At 36.4% G+C, this 17,816-nt stretch overlaps 1 protein-coding gene across 1 annotated transcript; it reads left to right on the forward strand.

Annotated features, from left to right (window-relative positions):
• The first annotated feature begins 128 nt into the window (after positions 1 to 128).
• On the forward strand, positions 129 to 15,382 carry LOC122034403 (cell division cycle protein 27 homolog B-like). The gene is made up of 14 exons (XM_042593640.1): positions 129 to 234; positions 1,247 to 1,293; positions 1,667 to 1,764; positions 1,887 to 2,182; positions 3,237 to 3,380; positions 4,730 to 4,967; positions 10,104 to 10,321; positions 10,386 to 10,451; positions 10,978 to 11,097; positions 12,186 to 12,262; positions 13,358 to 13,477; positions 13,609 to 13,828; positions 14,054 to 14,335; positions 14,868 to 15,382. Exons 1-14 carry the CDS (start codon positions 133 to 135, stop codon positions 14,916 to 14,918), a joined length of 2,079 nt encoding a protein of 692 aa, XP_042449574.1. The 5' UTR covers positions 129 to 132; the 3' UTR covers positions 14,919 to 15,382.
• Positions 15,383 to 17,816: the final 2,434 nt, after the last annotated feature.

Consider the following 17,816-nt stretch of genomic DNA (forward strand, 5'->3'; position numbering starts at 1 on the left):
TTCGTGTACTGTTATTCTCTAATAAACACCTCTTCTTGTTTCCTTCATTTGGTTTGTTTTTGCCTTCTATGCACTACAGATGGGTTAATTAATTACATTCTCCTTTTGGTTTCCATATACGCAGGCACAAGCATGCCACATTCCCGCTACTTGTTTGCAATGTCATGTTTCCAGATGAATCTTCTACAAGAAGCTGAAGCAGCACTATGCCCAGCTAATGAACCAAATGTTGAGGCATGTATTCATTTCATTCTGCTGAGTTATTGAGATGAAGTTTACTTCCATGTTATCTAGATTGCTATTGTATTATGATACCTAGATTAAATTCAGGATTTGTTCTTTTCACCAAAGTATGAGTCTAGATATCACTGTGTGTACCTCATTCATTTTTTCTACTCATCTAAATGTACTGATGAACATTGAAAACAACAATGGCCTACAGTTGTCTAACACCCTCTGCCATAACTAGATAATTTAGAGATGCTTCTTCCTTCAAAAGGATATAGGCTTGTGAAACATATAATTGTGGACACTGAATGAGAGAAATACCGATTTAGTAGGGCAATATTAGTTGTTGTTCTTTATGAAAGCAGAACACTCATCTGGCCATCAAGCTGACATATTTATTTCTTCTTCATGGTAATTCTACATATATGCTACTTATGAATTGAATGATTGAAGAATTTACACGCTGGAGCTAATTGAATTATCAGGATGGCAAATCATTACCAGTATATCCTTCTCCTTATGTGATTTAAATCAATTTGAGTAGCTGGATGCATAAAAACTTGGCTAAGCTAGTTAACGTCATTGGTGAGGTTCAGCATATTCTTTGATTGTGCTGAACTCTCAATATCAATCTAGAACAAGACCATATCACTGAAATCTTGCTGAAGAATTTGGTTGGATGGTTCTTTTGGTTTTAGTTTCTCAGCAACCACAGTTACACAAGGAACTGATTTTTTTTCAATCTCATTCTATGGTATCATTTTACTAATTTGAATTGGTTTTGAAAGCCTAGGTTTTTTGGTATTTTCTACATGTGAATCTCACCCAAACATCAAACATTGAGACACTTTCCCGTCCTATAGAAATGCTGAATGATGTTTCTTTTTTAGAGTCATCGTATTTCTAGTTATTCAATTGGTTTTTAAAGTCGACGATCTTGATCAATATTATTTTATCATTTGCACGTGAAGATTGCTGAAACAGAAAGCATTAAGTTGCTTTACCTTCCTCTCTGCAGGTTCCAGATGGAGCAGCTGGTCATTACCTTCTTGGACTTATATATAGGTTGTTGAATTATTTTGAACTCTTACAATCAATGTAAACTTGTAGCTTCTTGTGTGCACCGAGGCTAGTGTTTTCTGATTATATTTAGGGGGTTCAACTATGGTTAATTTGTTGTCATGTCATGTCATGTAACATGATAATTTTTTTTTGCCAAAAAAGGTTTATTTGGATTTATATTTATTTGATAATGAATTTTTTTCTCCTCTCAAATTTCTTACTGTTTATATCTTGCTTTTTTAGTGTCTAGTAATTTTTTTTTGCTGTTTTGTTTGCCATATGACTAACAAGTTTATAAAGTAATTCCTTTTTGTAATCCAAATTAACTGAACCATTTTTATGCTTATATAGGTCTTGATATTTTCATCTTTGTTAGGTACATGGGCAGACAAGCCCTTGCTATTGAACACTTAATGCAGGCTTTGACTTTAGATCCTCTACTGTGGGCTGCGTATGATGAACTGTGTGTTCTGGGTCTGTATCAGTCATTTTGTTATGTTTTTGCTTAAATCCATCTTCTTTGTTGCTTAAAGATTCTGACTTAGGCTTCGTTACTGCATGCTATTGATGAACTTATTTATTATTATTGGTTTCAGGTGCCATAGAAGAGGCAAATGATTACTTTAGTGATATGGCTGCTCAACGCATTCAGCAGCAATATTTATCTGAGTCAAGTTCACTTAACTCAAGCAATGGCAGTGAATTCTATAACCTTTCTTCTAATATGGCAGTGACTTCTGTGGATTCAATTCCAAGGCAATCAAAGCAACTCGGAAACAATACAAGAGAGATAGCCTCTCTTCCACTAAGTGTAATGATTGCAAAAGTGCCGGCCAGTAACAGTGGGTCTTCAAATTTTTCACAATATATCACTCCTCCAGCAGCAACACAGGTGGATACAGTATATGAATCATTGCTTTAGACACATTTAAGTGTAGAATATTTAGGTTGACCTTAGGAAAATCATTTGGCTGTTTCTTAAAAAATATCAATTCCTTTGACTATTTGTCAAGGGAGCCAAGATTTTATATTGTTAAAGCCAAAGAGAGATCTCAGTCAAATCCAAAATACTAAGACACTTACGCAGCAGACTCTTTGTATTTAAGCATAATTTAACTCACATTCTATTCTTTTTTACACATTTACTATATTATGCTATTAACTGAAATATTATATTATTTTACATACATTTAGATAAAAATTGTTCTAATTATTTTTTAACATATTTTATAATTCTTATACGAACCTTACGTCTCACAGTATGATACGATTCACAATTAGTTAAATTGATTAACCAAATTGATTTGTAATCTGAACCTCAAATTTACAACGTTGATGATTAGGGTGACTTGTATGTGGAACTTTTGAAAAATTGCTTAAAGGATTAGTGTGTTACCCATGGGGTATTTTTTGGAAGTTGATCCTTTGTGATTTGGATTTCACTGTGGATCCTGCATTTGTTATCAAATAATGATGAAGCCATTAAGGATTTAACTGAATGCAGCTGCAGAGTTTTTCCATTTTGCTATATTATTATTTTAATAGCTATTATTATTATTATTATTATTATTTACCTCAATGGAAAATAATTCATCACTTTTATTCACCTGGAACCAACATTCATATCATCTGAAAATCAAACTTTTTTAATTTCAATACACTATTTTCAAACTCCATACTGGTTTTTCTGAGAACTGTCATATTTGTTATTGCCTGCTGGATTATTTTGGAGGAACTAGACTGAAATAGATATTTGTACAACGGGCAAGGTAAGACAAAGGACATTTTTTCAGGAATTTTTTTGTTTAATTGTCAAGTAGATCACATGGCTTGTTGTTGACAACTTGTAGTTCTAATGAATTACCAATTTTGTTCCCTTTATCATTGTCAACTTAGTCCTCTGTACTTGGCTGGAAATGAAATTGAGTAGGTTCCTTATTTAACAGCTCTCTGGAGTAGCTCCTCCACCTCTATGTCGTAATGTGCATGTCTCCTTCAATGTAGCCAACAATGATGTTTCTACAAAGTTGAATAATATAGCAGTTCAAGCACCTAGGAGGAAAGTGTTGGATGAGGGGAAACTACGAAAGGTTACTCTTTTCTGATTGTCTTGATAATTGACTCTATTGTTTATCTTTGAAATACATGAATAACAATAGCATGCATTTGTCACTCTGTCTAGTGGCACTCGACCAATCATTATTTTCTAACAAGCCAAATATGTTTCTTGATTTATGAATGCCTGATTGATTTCTGCATATGCAAGTATATTTTTCATGTGCGAGAACTATAAAAAAAGACTGCAGGTTGTTTAGAACTCTCCACTTAACATTAACAATAATATAATTATTGTCATTGTCATTGCCATTCTCAATCTCATTTTTGTATTTTGGTTATTGTCAATTCATTGTTTTAAAAGGTGACCGTTTAGGCAGCCTAGCTAGCTGCTTTAGATGATCCCTATTATATGATCCTCTAAAAAAAGGCACATGTTGACCACCTAGGTGGCCTAAACATCCTATACGGTTTGCCTAAGCAATCCAGTGTAAGGATTTTTTTTTTTTGAATTTTTTTCCTATAAGTTGCTTATTTGTTTGACATTAGAAAGTAATCCTATTTCTCCCGTTAGCGTACCCAATCCTTGATTGCTTAAATGTGCCATCCCACATGATTTTCGCCGTTCTTTTTCACCCAATCTCAACGTCTGCATTGATTTGTGACCATTTCTTCTTTCTCCTTCTTAGGTTTGATCTTGGTCTTCTGATGTCTCTTTTTTTTCACATTTGTTTTTTAATATTTCATTATTTAATCTTAAAACACACTTTGAATGTTTTTTTTCTTCCTTTTTTTTTTGTTGATTTTGGACTTTTCTTAGTTAGAATGTTAAATATACACATGAATATTAGCTATTCTTAATTTAATATTTCCCTCCATTTTAACATTATTTTAATGTTGATTGTTAAGGCCCCTTGCTTTTACCTACTACCTAGAACTGTCTTTTAGTACTTTGTTGCAATTATTTTGCTGTTGTTGTCATTGTGATTATGATTGCCCCTATCGAATATTATTATTATCATAATCTGTTATATCATGAATATATTATTTAATTTTATATTGACATGATCGTTTGCACAGGGCACACAGCGAAGTGCGTCATTTTTCCACTTTACTCAATCTATTGGTGTTTATTTGGCTCATGCTATAGACTCTAATCTTTTGGTTTCTCCTTAATGTTTAGACATCATCATACACCTTATAATGTTTTTCTAATTGTTATGCCATGTATTAATTTTTCTACTCATTATGCTGTTCATTTATATTAGATAACTGATTAAACTTTAAATCTAATTTGCCATTTTGCTTAGGCTTCTTGCCAACATTTTATCTTAATGAGACATTTGGAACTTGATTATCTAACCAAGCAAGAATCATCTGTCAGGTTTCAGGGAGATTGTTTTCTGATTCTGTGCCAAGACGTAGTACAAGACTGTCAGCTGAAGCAATAGCTGTTGCGAGTTCAAATGCTACTCAAGTAATAGGAAATGGAAATGGTCACACTTCTACCAAGTTCCTTGGAGGATTTTCTTCATCATCATCATCAAAAGTGAATGCAGCATCGTCACGCTCTTTGACATTTAGGAAAGGACATTCTTGGATCTCTGAAAATTTTGATGAAGGTGAAGTCCTATTCAACACTGTTTCTTGCATGACCCTTAGTTGTTGTGGTAACGTTTTATGGATGTTAGTATAACTTCACTAGAATTGTTTTGGAGAACTCCTTGATAATTCTATGCAATAAAATTAGAAGGCGAGGAAGCCAAAGTATCAATTGTAACTAGGCACTTGTTTTACAATGCCAGGTTATGCATGACACTTGAGATCCAACACGTGTTAGGACACTTTGGGAGCTGGGGGGGGGGGGGGGGGGGGGGATTAGCTCCGTTCACTTGATCGATGAGTTATTGCAGCGGAAACCATTCAAGCAAACTTCTCCAATGCTAACACCAAGATTTACTTGGTATCCACCTCAAACGAGGTGACTAATCCAAGGATCCGACCCTCTCTCACACATCCACTATAAAACACTTCTTCTCGAAAACACTCTAAAGGTGGAGAAACCTTGTACAAGCTCTCAATACAAAAATATAAGAAGAACAAAAGAAGCTAATACAATATGAAATCGTACTAGATTTATAACAAATGAAACCCTAGCTTCTTACTTCTTGCTTGTAGACACCTCTTGATCAACTTGGAAGTGCAGCAACACTTCTCTCTGAATCTTCAAGAACTGGTGTGAAGATCTGAGCTTGGTGAAGAGAGTGGAAGAGGAGAATCGTAAGCGCAGTGGGAAAACAGTGCACGCCAAAGCCTTTTATCAGGCTGATAACGGCTAGTTTTTAAAGTGTAATCGATTACGCTTTCTAACCTCATCGATTAGGCATGCTTCTGTTTCCTCGCGTCAATCTCCTTAATCGATCAACCTAATCGATTAAGGTCTTGGTAATCGATTATCCTAATCAATTACCAACCCTAACTTCTTACATCCAAGTCTAGGGTTCATTTTTCCAACATCCGGTCAACCATGACCTGATAGGACTTCTCATTGCCTAACATCTGTTCAACCTTGACGGGACTTTTCACCAAGTGTCCGGTCAACCTTGACCTACTTGCACTTCCAAACAGTAGATGTCCGGTCAATCTTTATTCACTTGGATTTCCATATGCCTGGCTTCACTCACCAGGACTTCTTCACTGCCTAGCTTTACTCACTAGTGCTTTCAACTGGCTTCACTTACTAGAATTTTCCTTCTGTCTAGCGTCACTCACTAGGGTTTTTCACCTAGCGTCACTCACTAGGGATTTTCACCTGACTTCACTCACCAGGATTTTCGAACTGCCTGACTTCACTCACCGGACTTCTCATTTGTCTAGCTTCATTCACTAGGACTTTGACATAACTTCACTCACCAGGATTTTCCACACCAAGTGTTCGATCAACACCGACCCACTTGGATTTTCTTCTTCTGCCAACCTTTCCGTTGGACTTGCCCTTGCCTAACTTCCAATTAGGACTTCCCTATCAAGTATCCGGTCAATCTTGACCTACATGACTCTTATTCACATCAAACTTGTCAAACTTGACCAATCTTCCCAAACGGACATTGCACCTGCAATCTCTATATATTGTCAAACATTAAAACACTCAAGCTTAAGCCAACTCAAGCTAAATTAAACTGGTCAACCTTGACTTAGGGAAATTGCACCAACAATAGGGACATTTATAAATTTGTAACTGGAATGATCTGAAGCAATCAAGCCAGCGTTCAAATCCCAATTTTACCCAATGCCGTGGAGTTCGTTATTGGGTGAAACTAGTGTCAGTTGATGCATCATTATTTGTCTATGAGTATGCCAAGGTGTTCTCAGTAATCTTGTTCGGCATCTCTAAAATGATAGAGATTAGTCAGTACTCCTTCATGGATGGATTGCAATTGAGCTCAACAAGAGTTGTATTCACTATAATGTTGGGATGACGAATAAAAATTGCATTAAAGAAACACGTTGAATTTGCTCATAGGAGCTATAGTGCTAAAGCTACATCGTTCCACCAGCATCACATGCGTTTTTTTTAAAAGAGTATTTGGTTCTGATAAAGGTGGACAAGGAAAGATCGTAAGATGAAAAAGGTGGATTCTTCTAAAAGGCATAGATTCTTATCTAGATTGCTTATGTAGGGCAGCAACAAGGTTCGGAAATGTTTTTCGCATGTTGTCCATAATGCCTTGGTGTTGGATCTATCAAATTTGTTGAAAGGTTCCAAAGGCAAGAAGAAGGAAGCTTCATCTTCAAAAGTAGAGTGATTTAATGTTCTGTAATCATTCTGAGAACAACATGAACAGAACTAGAGACAATGGTTGAAGCCATTTGCTTGCTTTAAGTACTAAGGGAGGAGTTGGAGTTGAATCAAGGTACACAAACTTAGAAATGGTGTTAATATTTTTTGTTTACATCAATCTCAATGATAAGAAGATTTGAGTAATGGATGCTTCGGAGCAATTGATAATCACTAGATAGGATGCAAAATGACTTGGCTTGACTTATATGCATACTCCAGTCTGGTGAAAATTGCCAACTTTAAAGCATTAAGAATGCTGACTTGTTGAGTTGTGGTCTCAAAATGTCAGGGTATGAGATGAAAAATCCATGCTTCAAGTGGTTGTACTGGGCAACTTTAAATGTACACTTGAAATAAAGTTCCTTAACAGGACACAAGCTGATTTGATTCTCCAAGTCAACAGATTGTGCATTATAGTGATGTAATTTGCATGGTCTTGAAAGAGTGAGTCGAGACCTGGAAGGCTAATTGGTCATAGTGGTACTACAACTAAAGGAAGGAGATTTTGGTGGTTAACACAACATGGCTATGATGAAGAATGTTCTCGTGGTGATTCATCCCAATGTTTCTTCATATGCAAGTCCTTGACAGTTGTCAACATCCCTAATGACACCAACAATTCGTTAAATTTGGCGAGCAAACAAAAAATTCCTCTTAAAAGAAGAAATAGTAACAATGACCTGGGATGATAAAAAGGAGTGCCATGGTTACCCTTATATATGAGTGTATTCAACTTGATTAAAACATGACTAGAATTTAAATACATATCCCCAAATTCACCTATATAATGAGGTACACATTTGTATTTGTATACCATAATTAGTTTGATATTTAGAAAATCAAACATTAACTCCAAACTGCATGAACCTGAATTCACTATGATTAATAGGAAGGGTTTCTGAATATGGCTCTGATAGGTTGAATAGTTCAAATATTTGATTCATTTCCTAGTGCAACTTACAAAAACTTTTCTTGTTGCTTATTATTTACTATGTGTTATGTGGTCAAGGCTTAGTTGTTGTTGTTACATGTGGTCAAATAATAGTTGTTCCTACTTAATTGATTCTTGATATACATGAATAATGATGCAGCACAAGCACAGATTGAGGTTTGGGTGGTTTAAGGAGTAGAAATCTGGAATGAAGTGGTAAGGGGATTGTAGAAACTTTGTTATCACACCTGAAGGTTCTTAGGCATCACACCATAGGGAGATTGTATAAAAAAATGTAGAAACTTAGATATCACACCTAAGGGTTCCTAGACATCACACCATAGGAAGATTGTATAAAGAAATGTAGAAACTTAGGTATCACACCTAAGAGTTCCTAGGCATCATCCTATAGGGTTCCTAGGCATCATACCATAGGGAGATTGTATCACACAACTAAAGAGAACTCTCAAAACTTTGATATCTATTCCATATTTGCAGATTACAGCAATACACATTTATAATAAGATTCACAAAGGACTTAAACAACATAAATGCTAGTAGATGGATTCATCGAAAACACAAAGGACTTATAAAGACACATAGCAAAAATAAAAACTTATAAATATGCTACAATTTTCCAAGCCTGAGAAATTAAAGTACATTGGAATTATTGGACATTTAAAGTTGGCTTTTGACTTTTGACTTCAATCCTTTGGAATTGATGAATTTTATATAATTTCTCAAGTAGGTTTATCATCTTCCAAGACATGCCGAATTAATAGTGGAGTTTGCGAATCTTTATTTCTGCTTTTATAGACTATTAATGGAGTCTGCCACTTGTCTCCATCAACTCTTCCCGGGTGAGAAAAACTTGTTCAGTATCATTTGGTATTAGAGCGAGTTAATATGCTTACAAGATCTGGGTGGAGCTTTAGAGGAAAGTTGACTAATTGTCAACGTGATGAGATACTTGTTCGCATGATGGAACAATTTGATGGCATGCAACTTTGTCTAAATGGAAGTCATGATTTCTCAATCTAAAGGTAATCAAGTGCAAGGAGAGCAAGGGACGGTTCCACGCTTTTAACTCACCAGGGACTAGTTTTTCTCATCCGGGGAGAGTTGATGGAGACAAGTGACAAACTCCATTAAAAGTCTACAGGTAGAAATAAAGATTTTAAAACTCCACTATTAATTTGGCATGTCTTAAAAGATGATAAACCTATTTGGGAAATGATATAAAGTTCATCAATTCTAAAGGGTTGAAGTTAAAAGTCAAAAGCCATCATTAAATGTCCAATAATTCCAATGTGCTTTCATTTCCCTTGCATGGAAATTGTAGCATAGTTATGAGTCTTTTTATTTTTCCTATGTGTCTTTATGACTCCTTTGTGTTTTCAATGATTCTATCTACTGGCATTTATGTTGCTTAGTCATTTGTGAGTCCTATTGGAATATGGAATAGATATCAAAGTTTTGAGAGTTCTTTTTGGTTGTGTGATACAATCTCCCTATGGCGTGATGCCTAAGAAACCCTAGGTGTGATACCTAAGTTTCTACAATCCCTTAACACTTCATTCCAGATTTCTACTCTCTAAACCACCCAAGCCTCAATCTCCACTTGTGCTGCATCACATAACCTGGCAAGTGTGCATCTGCATGAAATATACAAAGCATACCGGCACCTGATAAGGTCATCAACACAGTTAGTGGTCATTTTTTTTTTGTGACATGGCCCATTTCTAAGTTTGTGATATTTTCTTTGTCTATAGATAACTTTGGTCTTTGGGTATGCAAATTTCAATAGATCTTTGTCGCATATGCTTTTCAAGATTAAATTTTCTGATTTATTCTGAAGGCTATTGTACATGGAATTGATCTAAATTAGATTTGACTAAGTCTGTTTACCAGTTGTGGCCATCGCTAATAGTGAAACATATTGTTCTCCACTCTATCTACCCTTTTTTGATCTTCTATTACTTTTAGGGAGACGATCAGAGGCTTTTGATGATTCCCGGATGGAGAATATGGCAACAACTTCCTCTTCTACATCAATGTCAGGTGATAGTAGATACCTTGAGCAGGGTAAGGCAATTGGAGACTTGGCACAAGATTCGAGATTGATTAATGGTGCTCAAGAACTGTTATGCTTACTGAGAACTCTTGGAGAAGGCTACCGGCTTTCCTGTTCATATAGGTGTCAGGTATGGAGTATGAGAAAGAAAAATTCTGCATAATTGCACGCCTAAATGCATGTTCTGTGAGCAGGAAGCACTGGATGTTTACCTGAAACTTTCAGAAAAGCAATTCAATACTGGATGGGTGCTATCCCAGGTCAAGTGCCTTTCTTTGGTATAAGATGGCTTGCATGATTCTGCTTTGGCATTTTATGTCTCTGGTATTTAGTTATTAAAACTAAAAACTTCTTTGCTTAAGTTTTCACATTTTATGTGATATGAAATCTGAATTTCTTCATCCGCAATATGCTTGTGTTTCTGCTGAATGGAAATCAGATAACTTATGATTTTGGAAGAAAGTATAATGGCAGCAGATAATGGAACCGACTGCTTTTCCCTCACCATTGCTTATGTTCTCTATTGCTGTATTGTCTATGGAATTTCTAGGCATATTCACTAGTCTTGGAAAACATTATGAATTTTTGAACTACTTTGTTTTTTTTTGGTATTTCAAGACACAAGGATTGTGATGGATTCCAGTTTGAATTTTAATATTATTGTTGCTACACTCTGCTTCTCTTAGCTCACTCTCTTTCTTTACATCTTGAGCAATATTGTAATACGGGCATTAAGATTTGATGCTTTTTTGTATTATATATTTACTTACAAATTCAGCAATGCAGGTTGGAAAAATTCATTTCGAACTGGTCAATTATTTTGAAGCAGATCACTTCTTTGATTTAGCACGCCGAGTGTCACCATCCATACTGGAGTCAATGGATATTTATTCAACAGTTCTTTATGTAAGTCTTGTAAATTCATGAATAGCTTTTATATATGGTAATGTTTTTTTGTGTTTTATCTTGCACTATATTTGAAGGGGAGTCTTGGCGCAACGGTAAAGTTGTTGCCATGTGACCAAAAGGTCACGGATTCGAATCCTGGAAACAACCTCTTGCAAAAAGTAAGGTAAAGCTGTGTACAATGGATCCTTCCCCGGGACCCCACATGGCGGGAGTTTCGTGCACCGGGCTGTCCTTTTTTTTTTTATCTTGCACTATATTTATGTAGTTGGTCATGTTTATGGAGGTCTCCTATTAGTGTAGGGAGAATTTCATTTTGCTTGACAAGAATAACATATAGAGTTTTATTGTTGCACTCTCAAAGTTTGCATTCTGTTTGCAATATGTCACCTTAGATTCAGTTTGACAAGGTTTCTCCGAGAAGTTACCTTTATATTTATGAAATGCCTCTCATACCTCATCTTGATTATGGTTTTTGTGGAGTAATGAGGTGTTTGTTTGTGAATATAGCTAAATTCTTGATTGAATTTACAAATAGATTTCACTTGTGGTCATTTCCCCCAAATTGAATCTAGTGGGCATTTTGCAGATCAGATAAGTTTTGATGGGTGTACTTAACAAAAACTGGTGTACCCTATTTTATGGGATTTGATACCTTATCATTGCAAGTTGGATGAGCTATAGATGAGTGTTATAAATTGCCACTTCATGCTTATGAATCTTAGAGCAGTTTTACATAGTGCAGTATTTGTCTATAATTCCATCTGCCATGTAGTTAGTGAGAACAAATTTCTGATGCTAATTTATGAGAGAATATTTGTTACCAAAGTTTCAAATAGTTAGGCTGTATGTGGTCGATTTACTGCATAGTGCATATGCAGGAACAGATGCAGAACAAATGCAGCCAGTATTAAAATATTAAAAAGTGTGTATATTGATATTTCTCTTGCGAAATAATTGTTTTAAGTTAACACTTAGGAATTACTGGTTACTAGGTAAGGTAGCTTAGGTTAAAGTTAATTTGATTTAGTTTAATTGATAAGTTTCCTTAGAATGACAATTTAACGCTCCTAATTCTCTTTTGCTAGCATATGAAGGAGGAAATGAAATTGAGTTACCTTGCTAAAGAGCTTCTATCAGTTGACAGATTATCTCCTCAAGCTTGGTATGCTTTTCAAGCTCTGCATTATGTAGTTGTATTAATTTTAGCAAGGAATATATATTACTTAAAAAAATGTTAGTTTTTGTTGATGTTCTCTTTAAAATTGTATAGATTTTTATTCCAAGAGAAATTCTCAACTTGTTTAGCTGGAGAAGTAAACAGAATTTTCCAATGTCAATAATCTTTATTTCTTTAATTTCCTAATTTGAGTGTAAGACTAAACATATCTCTAGTGTATATTGGACAGTCTAACATTTTTGGCTTGCTTCTGTGACGAAATTATGAATTCTATTTGGAAATTTTGTGCTCCAGAGATTCCTAGAATGAATTTGTGGGTTGGTAAGAAAAGGGATAAAGTCATACATCAAAATTCAAGAATGATTGGGTATCACTGCAAATATAATAAAATGAAAATTATATTACGATGATGTAGAGACATGTCCAAAGTTGTTTGTTTGATTTCTATAGCTAAATTTGTATAATAATTAGATAAAAAAAAAGGGCAGCCTGGTGCACGAAGCTCCCGCAATGCGGGGTCCCGGGGAAGGATTCAGCCTTATCCTGTTTTTTGCAAGAGGTTGTTTTCAGGATTCGAACCCGTGACCTTTTGGTCATAAAGCAATAATTTTACTGTTGCGCCAAGACTCCCCTTCTTGTATAATAATAAGTTACTGGAAGAAAATTCTACTCAAATGTTTTTTTTTTTAAATAATTCAAAAAATCAGGTCTACTCACAATATAGTGTCTGTTGAGTTCACTGACAAGATCCTTGTAGTCAACCATCTATAATTTAGACTCATTGCTACAAGGATCATAGCATCCTGTCGAGGGAGAAGAGTTCCCTAAGAAAGTCGGGGAAGAAATAACAGGAAACAACCCACCCAACTTGTTTTCATTATTTCCACTACTTTTTGTTGTTTCAACATTTAGTCTATTGTATTAAAATTTTTCTGTTAAATATTCTTCAAACTTTTGACTCAACAATATAATAATCTAGAATTCTAGTATTTCATTATTTCTGATATTTTCTTTTCTTTGGTTTTATTCCATAAACAAATCCTTCACTTACAAACTTCCTTTTATACAATGGTTCCTTAGGTGTGCATTGGGCAATTGCTATAGCTTGCAGAAAGATCATGAGACTGCACTGAAAAATTTCCAACGTGCAGTGCAACTCGACTCAAGATTTGTGTATGCTCACACTCTTTGTGGCCATGAGTATGTGACCTTATTGCCTCTTCCATTTCTTTTTTTGTCAGACAAAACATTGTTTATCAATGTAGAAGTTGCCAGTTCCCGTTCCCACTTTTATGCAACCTGTTTTCTAACTGCATTTTTCTAATTAACAGGTATGTTGAGTTGGAGGATTTTGAGAATGGAATAAAATGCTACCAAAGTGCACTTCAAATAGACCAGAGGCATTATAATTCTTGGTATGGACTTGGAGTGGTATACCTACGGCAGGAGAAGTTTAAGTTCGCTGAACATCACCTCCATAAAGCTTACAATATAAATCCACGATCTTCAGTTCTCATGTGTTATCTTGGGATGACACAACATGCATTGCAGGTTTTATCCCAATCCTTTGCTACTGACCCCCTGAAGAAAATTGTCTTTCCTTATTGATCTTTGTCCTTGATCTTTGGTTTGGTTGTCACTAAAGCTCTAGATGTGCCATTAGCTGGTGCCCAATTTGAAGAAAAATGTATTTTTAATTTCCTATGTCCATTACTATATTTGTCATGTGCTAATCTTTCGTTGTTGTTCACTTCTGTTTTGGTAAAAATCAATCAGAGAAATGAAGATGCATTGGAAATGATCGAAAGGGCAATATCTGCTGACAAGCAGAATCCACTTCCTGTTTACCAGAAAGCCATTATACTAGTCAGTCTTGAATGCTATGATGAGGCCTTGAATGAGTTGGAGCAGCTTAAGGAGAGTGCACCTCATGAAAGTTGTGTGTATGCATTGATGGGTAAGATCTATAAACGATTTGAAATGCATGAAAAGGCAATGTTATGCTTTGGCCTTGCCTTGGATTTAAAGCCTCCTGCTGCTGATGTCGCCACCATTAAGGTACTAAAAGTCGTCATTTTTTTTGCTATTATATGAGTATGAATGATTTTTTGGTTTTGTTTTCAAGATTGCCCACAAGGATATCAACACCATGTCCCATGGTTAATATGCCAATGTAACAACCACCATGATGGTGGTATTCTTGTATGTAGCACTGTTGGTTATCAATCCCACATGACCTTTCGGTATAGATGTCAATGTTTTTTAAAGGCGTAAGGTAGCATTTACTTATGAATGCTTTTCTTGTTATTTTTGAGACCACCCACAAGGATGTTGACACCATGATGGTTTGGTATAAATGTCAATGCCTCAACCACCATGGTGGTGGTACATCCGCATGCTTTTGCCCTTCCTCGCTCTTGTTTGTTATATCTAACCCTAGTTGCTATTGACTACATGCTTTTTAACAATGTAAAATATCATTTATCAGTTAATGTTATTCATTTCTTTAAAAGAAAATCTCACCCACAAGGATATCAACACCAAGTCCTTACATTAGCCTTACTGTTTTGTAACCCTGCTTGTTCTACAGGCTGCAATGGAGAAGCTATATCTTCCCGACGAAATGGATGACACTCTTTAATTTAACATGCTCTCAACCATATACTTCCACTTGGGCATCACATCCTGCTGGTGCTCTCGAGTTGCAAGCAAACTGTTGCCCGACTCAGCGCCTCAGCTCGCACCTTTTTCGTGATTGTACACTATAGTTTTGTGGGCTCTTAGGCATCCGTGGAAGACCAAGAGATGAATATCCGAGAATTCTTTGTAGAGAAGCAACGGTATCACAAAGTCCAGCCTGAAATGAAGAGCAAATGAGATGCTTGTAGAATTATTCATTTACAAAGGATAAAAAAATACCATCGTCATTTTAGAGCACAAACTTAAAGCGGATCAGCAGATCAATGTTGTAATCATTGAATGGCTTTTGTTCACTAGTAAAGAAATCTGCCATTAACTCAAAATGGGACCTTTGCTTTGTACACTACATTTTTCACACTGAATTTGTTGATCTTATTGAAGCCTATAAGCTTGGTCATTTAAAAATATTTGGTAGTCTGTTATCATCAGATTTATGTTTGTTTCAATTATTTGGGTTTTCTTGTTATATGGATTATTTTTTTTATGTATCCATTTAGTATTATACATGGATCTACAATTTGTCATCGTCTCAAGTGTGTTTTTGACAATTATTTTGGTTCACTGTTGTGATTTCCTTTAATTTGTAAATATTATTCTATCTCGTTTTTATTGATTAAACAAATTTTTAATCATAAATTTTGTTAATTAATTTTAAAATAAATTGACAGAAATTCGCTTGATTTCATATTATTTTATTTTGTTAGCCAGTAGAACTTAATTTCTGGTGGAAGTTGCAAAATTTTCATTTACCATTTGAGAAAAATAATTTTAAAGAATATTTTTATTTGTTTATTATAATAATTTTTGTCCTTTAAATTATGACATTAAAGAAATGTTTTTGTAAATAAATCGTTGTAATCTAAACTTTGTTTAAAGTTTAATTTCAATGTTTAATGAGTTCATTTTAGTCTACCATTTATCGTTCAATTTAGATTTAATTATGATAAATAATTATGAAACTTGATTAAATTTGAGTTGGGCATGTACCCGTTTAATTATTAAATTTAAAAAGGTACAATTTTACTCGGTCAGAGCCCCGTGAGCATAATAAACTGATATTTGATATTTGGAGTAAGTAGTATAATAAACTGATATTCGCATGTGGTCATCGCCAATGGTTATTATTTCTTTTTGTTTTTTTAATATTTTTTCGCAACATTTTTTTAGAAAAATTAAGCAATTTAGGTATTAAGGAAAAATTCACGAGTTCATTTAAATCGTAGATATATTTTTTTAGAAAAATTAAGCAATTTAGGTGATCCCGTCCGGAAGCTGAGTCGGATGAGGGTAAGTCTTGCTGTGCTAAACGTTGACGGAAAGTCGTTGAGAAGCTGAATCAGCGAGGTACCCCGTGGACAGGTGCACGAGGGCGGTTGTACGGAAAGAAAGGCTCAGGATGACGGCGCTGTTGCTCTGCACACACTCAGACGAGTCACATGGTCGTTAGAGACCAGAAACCAGGGAAAAAGTCCCCGGGTCAGACCCTCCGACGCTCAAGTCAGGTACTTTTTCCCCTGAAATTACAGAGAAAGCACGAAAAGTAAAAAAAACTGGTAAGAAATGACGAGTGAGTGTACCTGCGTAAGGGACAAAGCATCCCTTTTTATACTGCAACTGAGGCTTCTGGAACCTGGCGAATGCCAGGGAATGTCGGGTGTCAGGCTCTGTCTGGCGGTGGTCGACACGTGGCTTTCTCTCATAGGCCGGCGGAGGAACCAAGAGGAGTATGAGCCTTTTACTGTTAGAATATTCCCTGACATGTGATGATTGTTCTCTGACAGGTGGTTACGATTCCTTGCAGGCCTATTTGTCATGTAGTGTCTGGCCTCCTGACCCCCTTTCATCTGTATCATTCGAAGTATGTACATCTCGACGATCTACTGATTCCCGACCTGCACGATGGGTCAGCTCCCCGACCTACATCTGTTGTTACTCATGGTATGAAGGTCCCGACCTGCACACTGGGTCGGCTCCCCGACCTGCATGCTGAGTTCGCTCCAGGACCTGAATTCGTCTGTTGTTATCCATGGTATGAACGTCTCGACCCGCACGCTGGGTCGGATCCCTGACCTGTGTTTGTATGTTGTTATCCATGGTATGAACGTCTCGACCTGCACGCTGGGTCGGATCCCTGACCTGTGTTCGTATGTTGTTATCCAGGGTATGAACGTCTCGACCTGCACGCTGGGTCAGATACGTGACCTGTGTTCGTATGTTGTTATCCATGGTATGAACGTCTCGACCTGCACGCTGGGTCGGATCCCTGACCTGTGTCCGTCTGTTATCCATGGTATGAACATCCCGACCTGCATGTTGGGTCGGATCCCTGACCTGTGTCCGTCTGTTGTTATCCATGGTATGAACGTCTCGACCTGCACGCTGGGTCGGATCCCTGACCTGTGTTCGTATGTTGTTATACAGGGTATGAACGTCCCGACCTGCACGCTGGGTCAGATACATGACCTGTGTTCGTATGTTGTTATCCATGGTATGAACGTCTCGACCTGCACGCTGGGTCGGATCCCTGACCTGTGTCCGTCTGTTGTTATCCAGGGTATGAACGTCTCGACCTGCACGCTAGGTCAGATACATGACTCGCCTCCACGATGACCATCGTATTCGGTATATCCATCCGATCAATAAGCTGATCCCGAGTCGCCCCCAATCCCTGGTTGCACCTGACCCCTGGGATCGGCCCTTCATTGAGTTTGGTCCTGGGGGTCGGGTCCTTTTTTCGATTCCCTTTTGAGATCGGATCCGGCCCCGGATCCAGCCCAACTTGTGAATATTATCCTTTGACTAGTACCTCAACTGAAGCTTGGACTTTAGCCACGTGTGT

Source organism: Zingiber officinale, chromosome 11B (genome assembly GCF_018446385.1).
Source record: "Zingiber officinale cultivar Zhangliang chromosome 11B, Zo_v1.1, whole genome shotgun sequence".
NCBI lineage: Eukaryota > Viridiplantae > Streptophyta > Magnoliopsida > Zingiberales > Zingiberaceae > Zingiber > Zingiber officinale.

Excerpts from the sequence above, each read along its gene's own strand:
- LOC122034403 (XM_042593640.1), top strand. The coding sequence starts at position 133 with ATGCCACATTCCCGCTACTTGTTTGCAATGTCATGTTTCCAGATGAAT. Across the intron at positions 1,294-1,666 it reads CTTCTTGGACTTATATATAG|GTACATGGGCAGACAAGCCC; the intron begins GTTGTTGAATTA and ends CATCTTTGTTAG. Across the intron at positions 3,381-4,729 it reads ATGAGGGGAAACTACGAAAG|GTTTCAGGGAGATTGTTTTC; the intron begins GTTACTCTTTTC and ends ATCATCTGTCAG.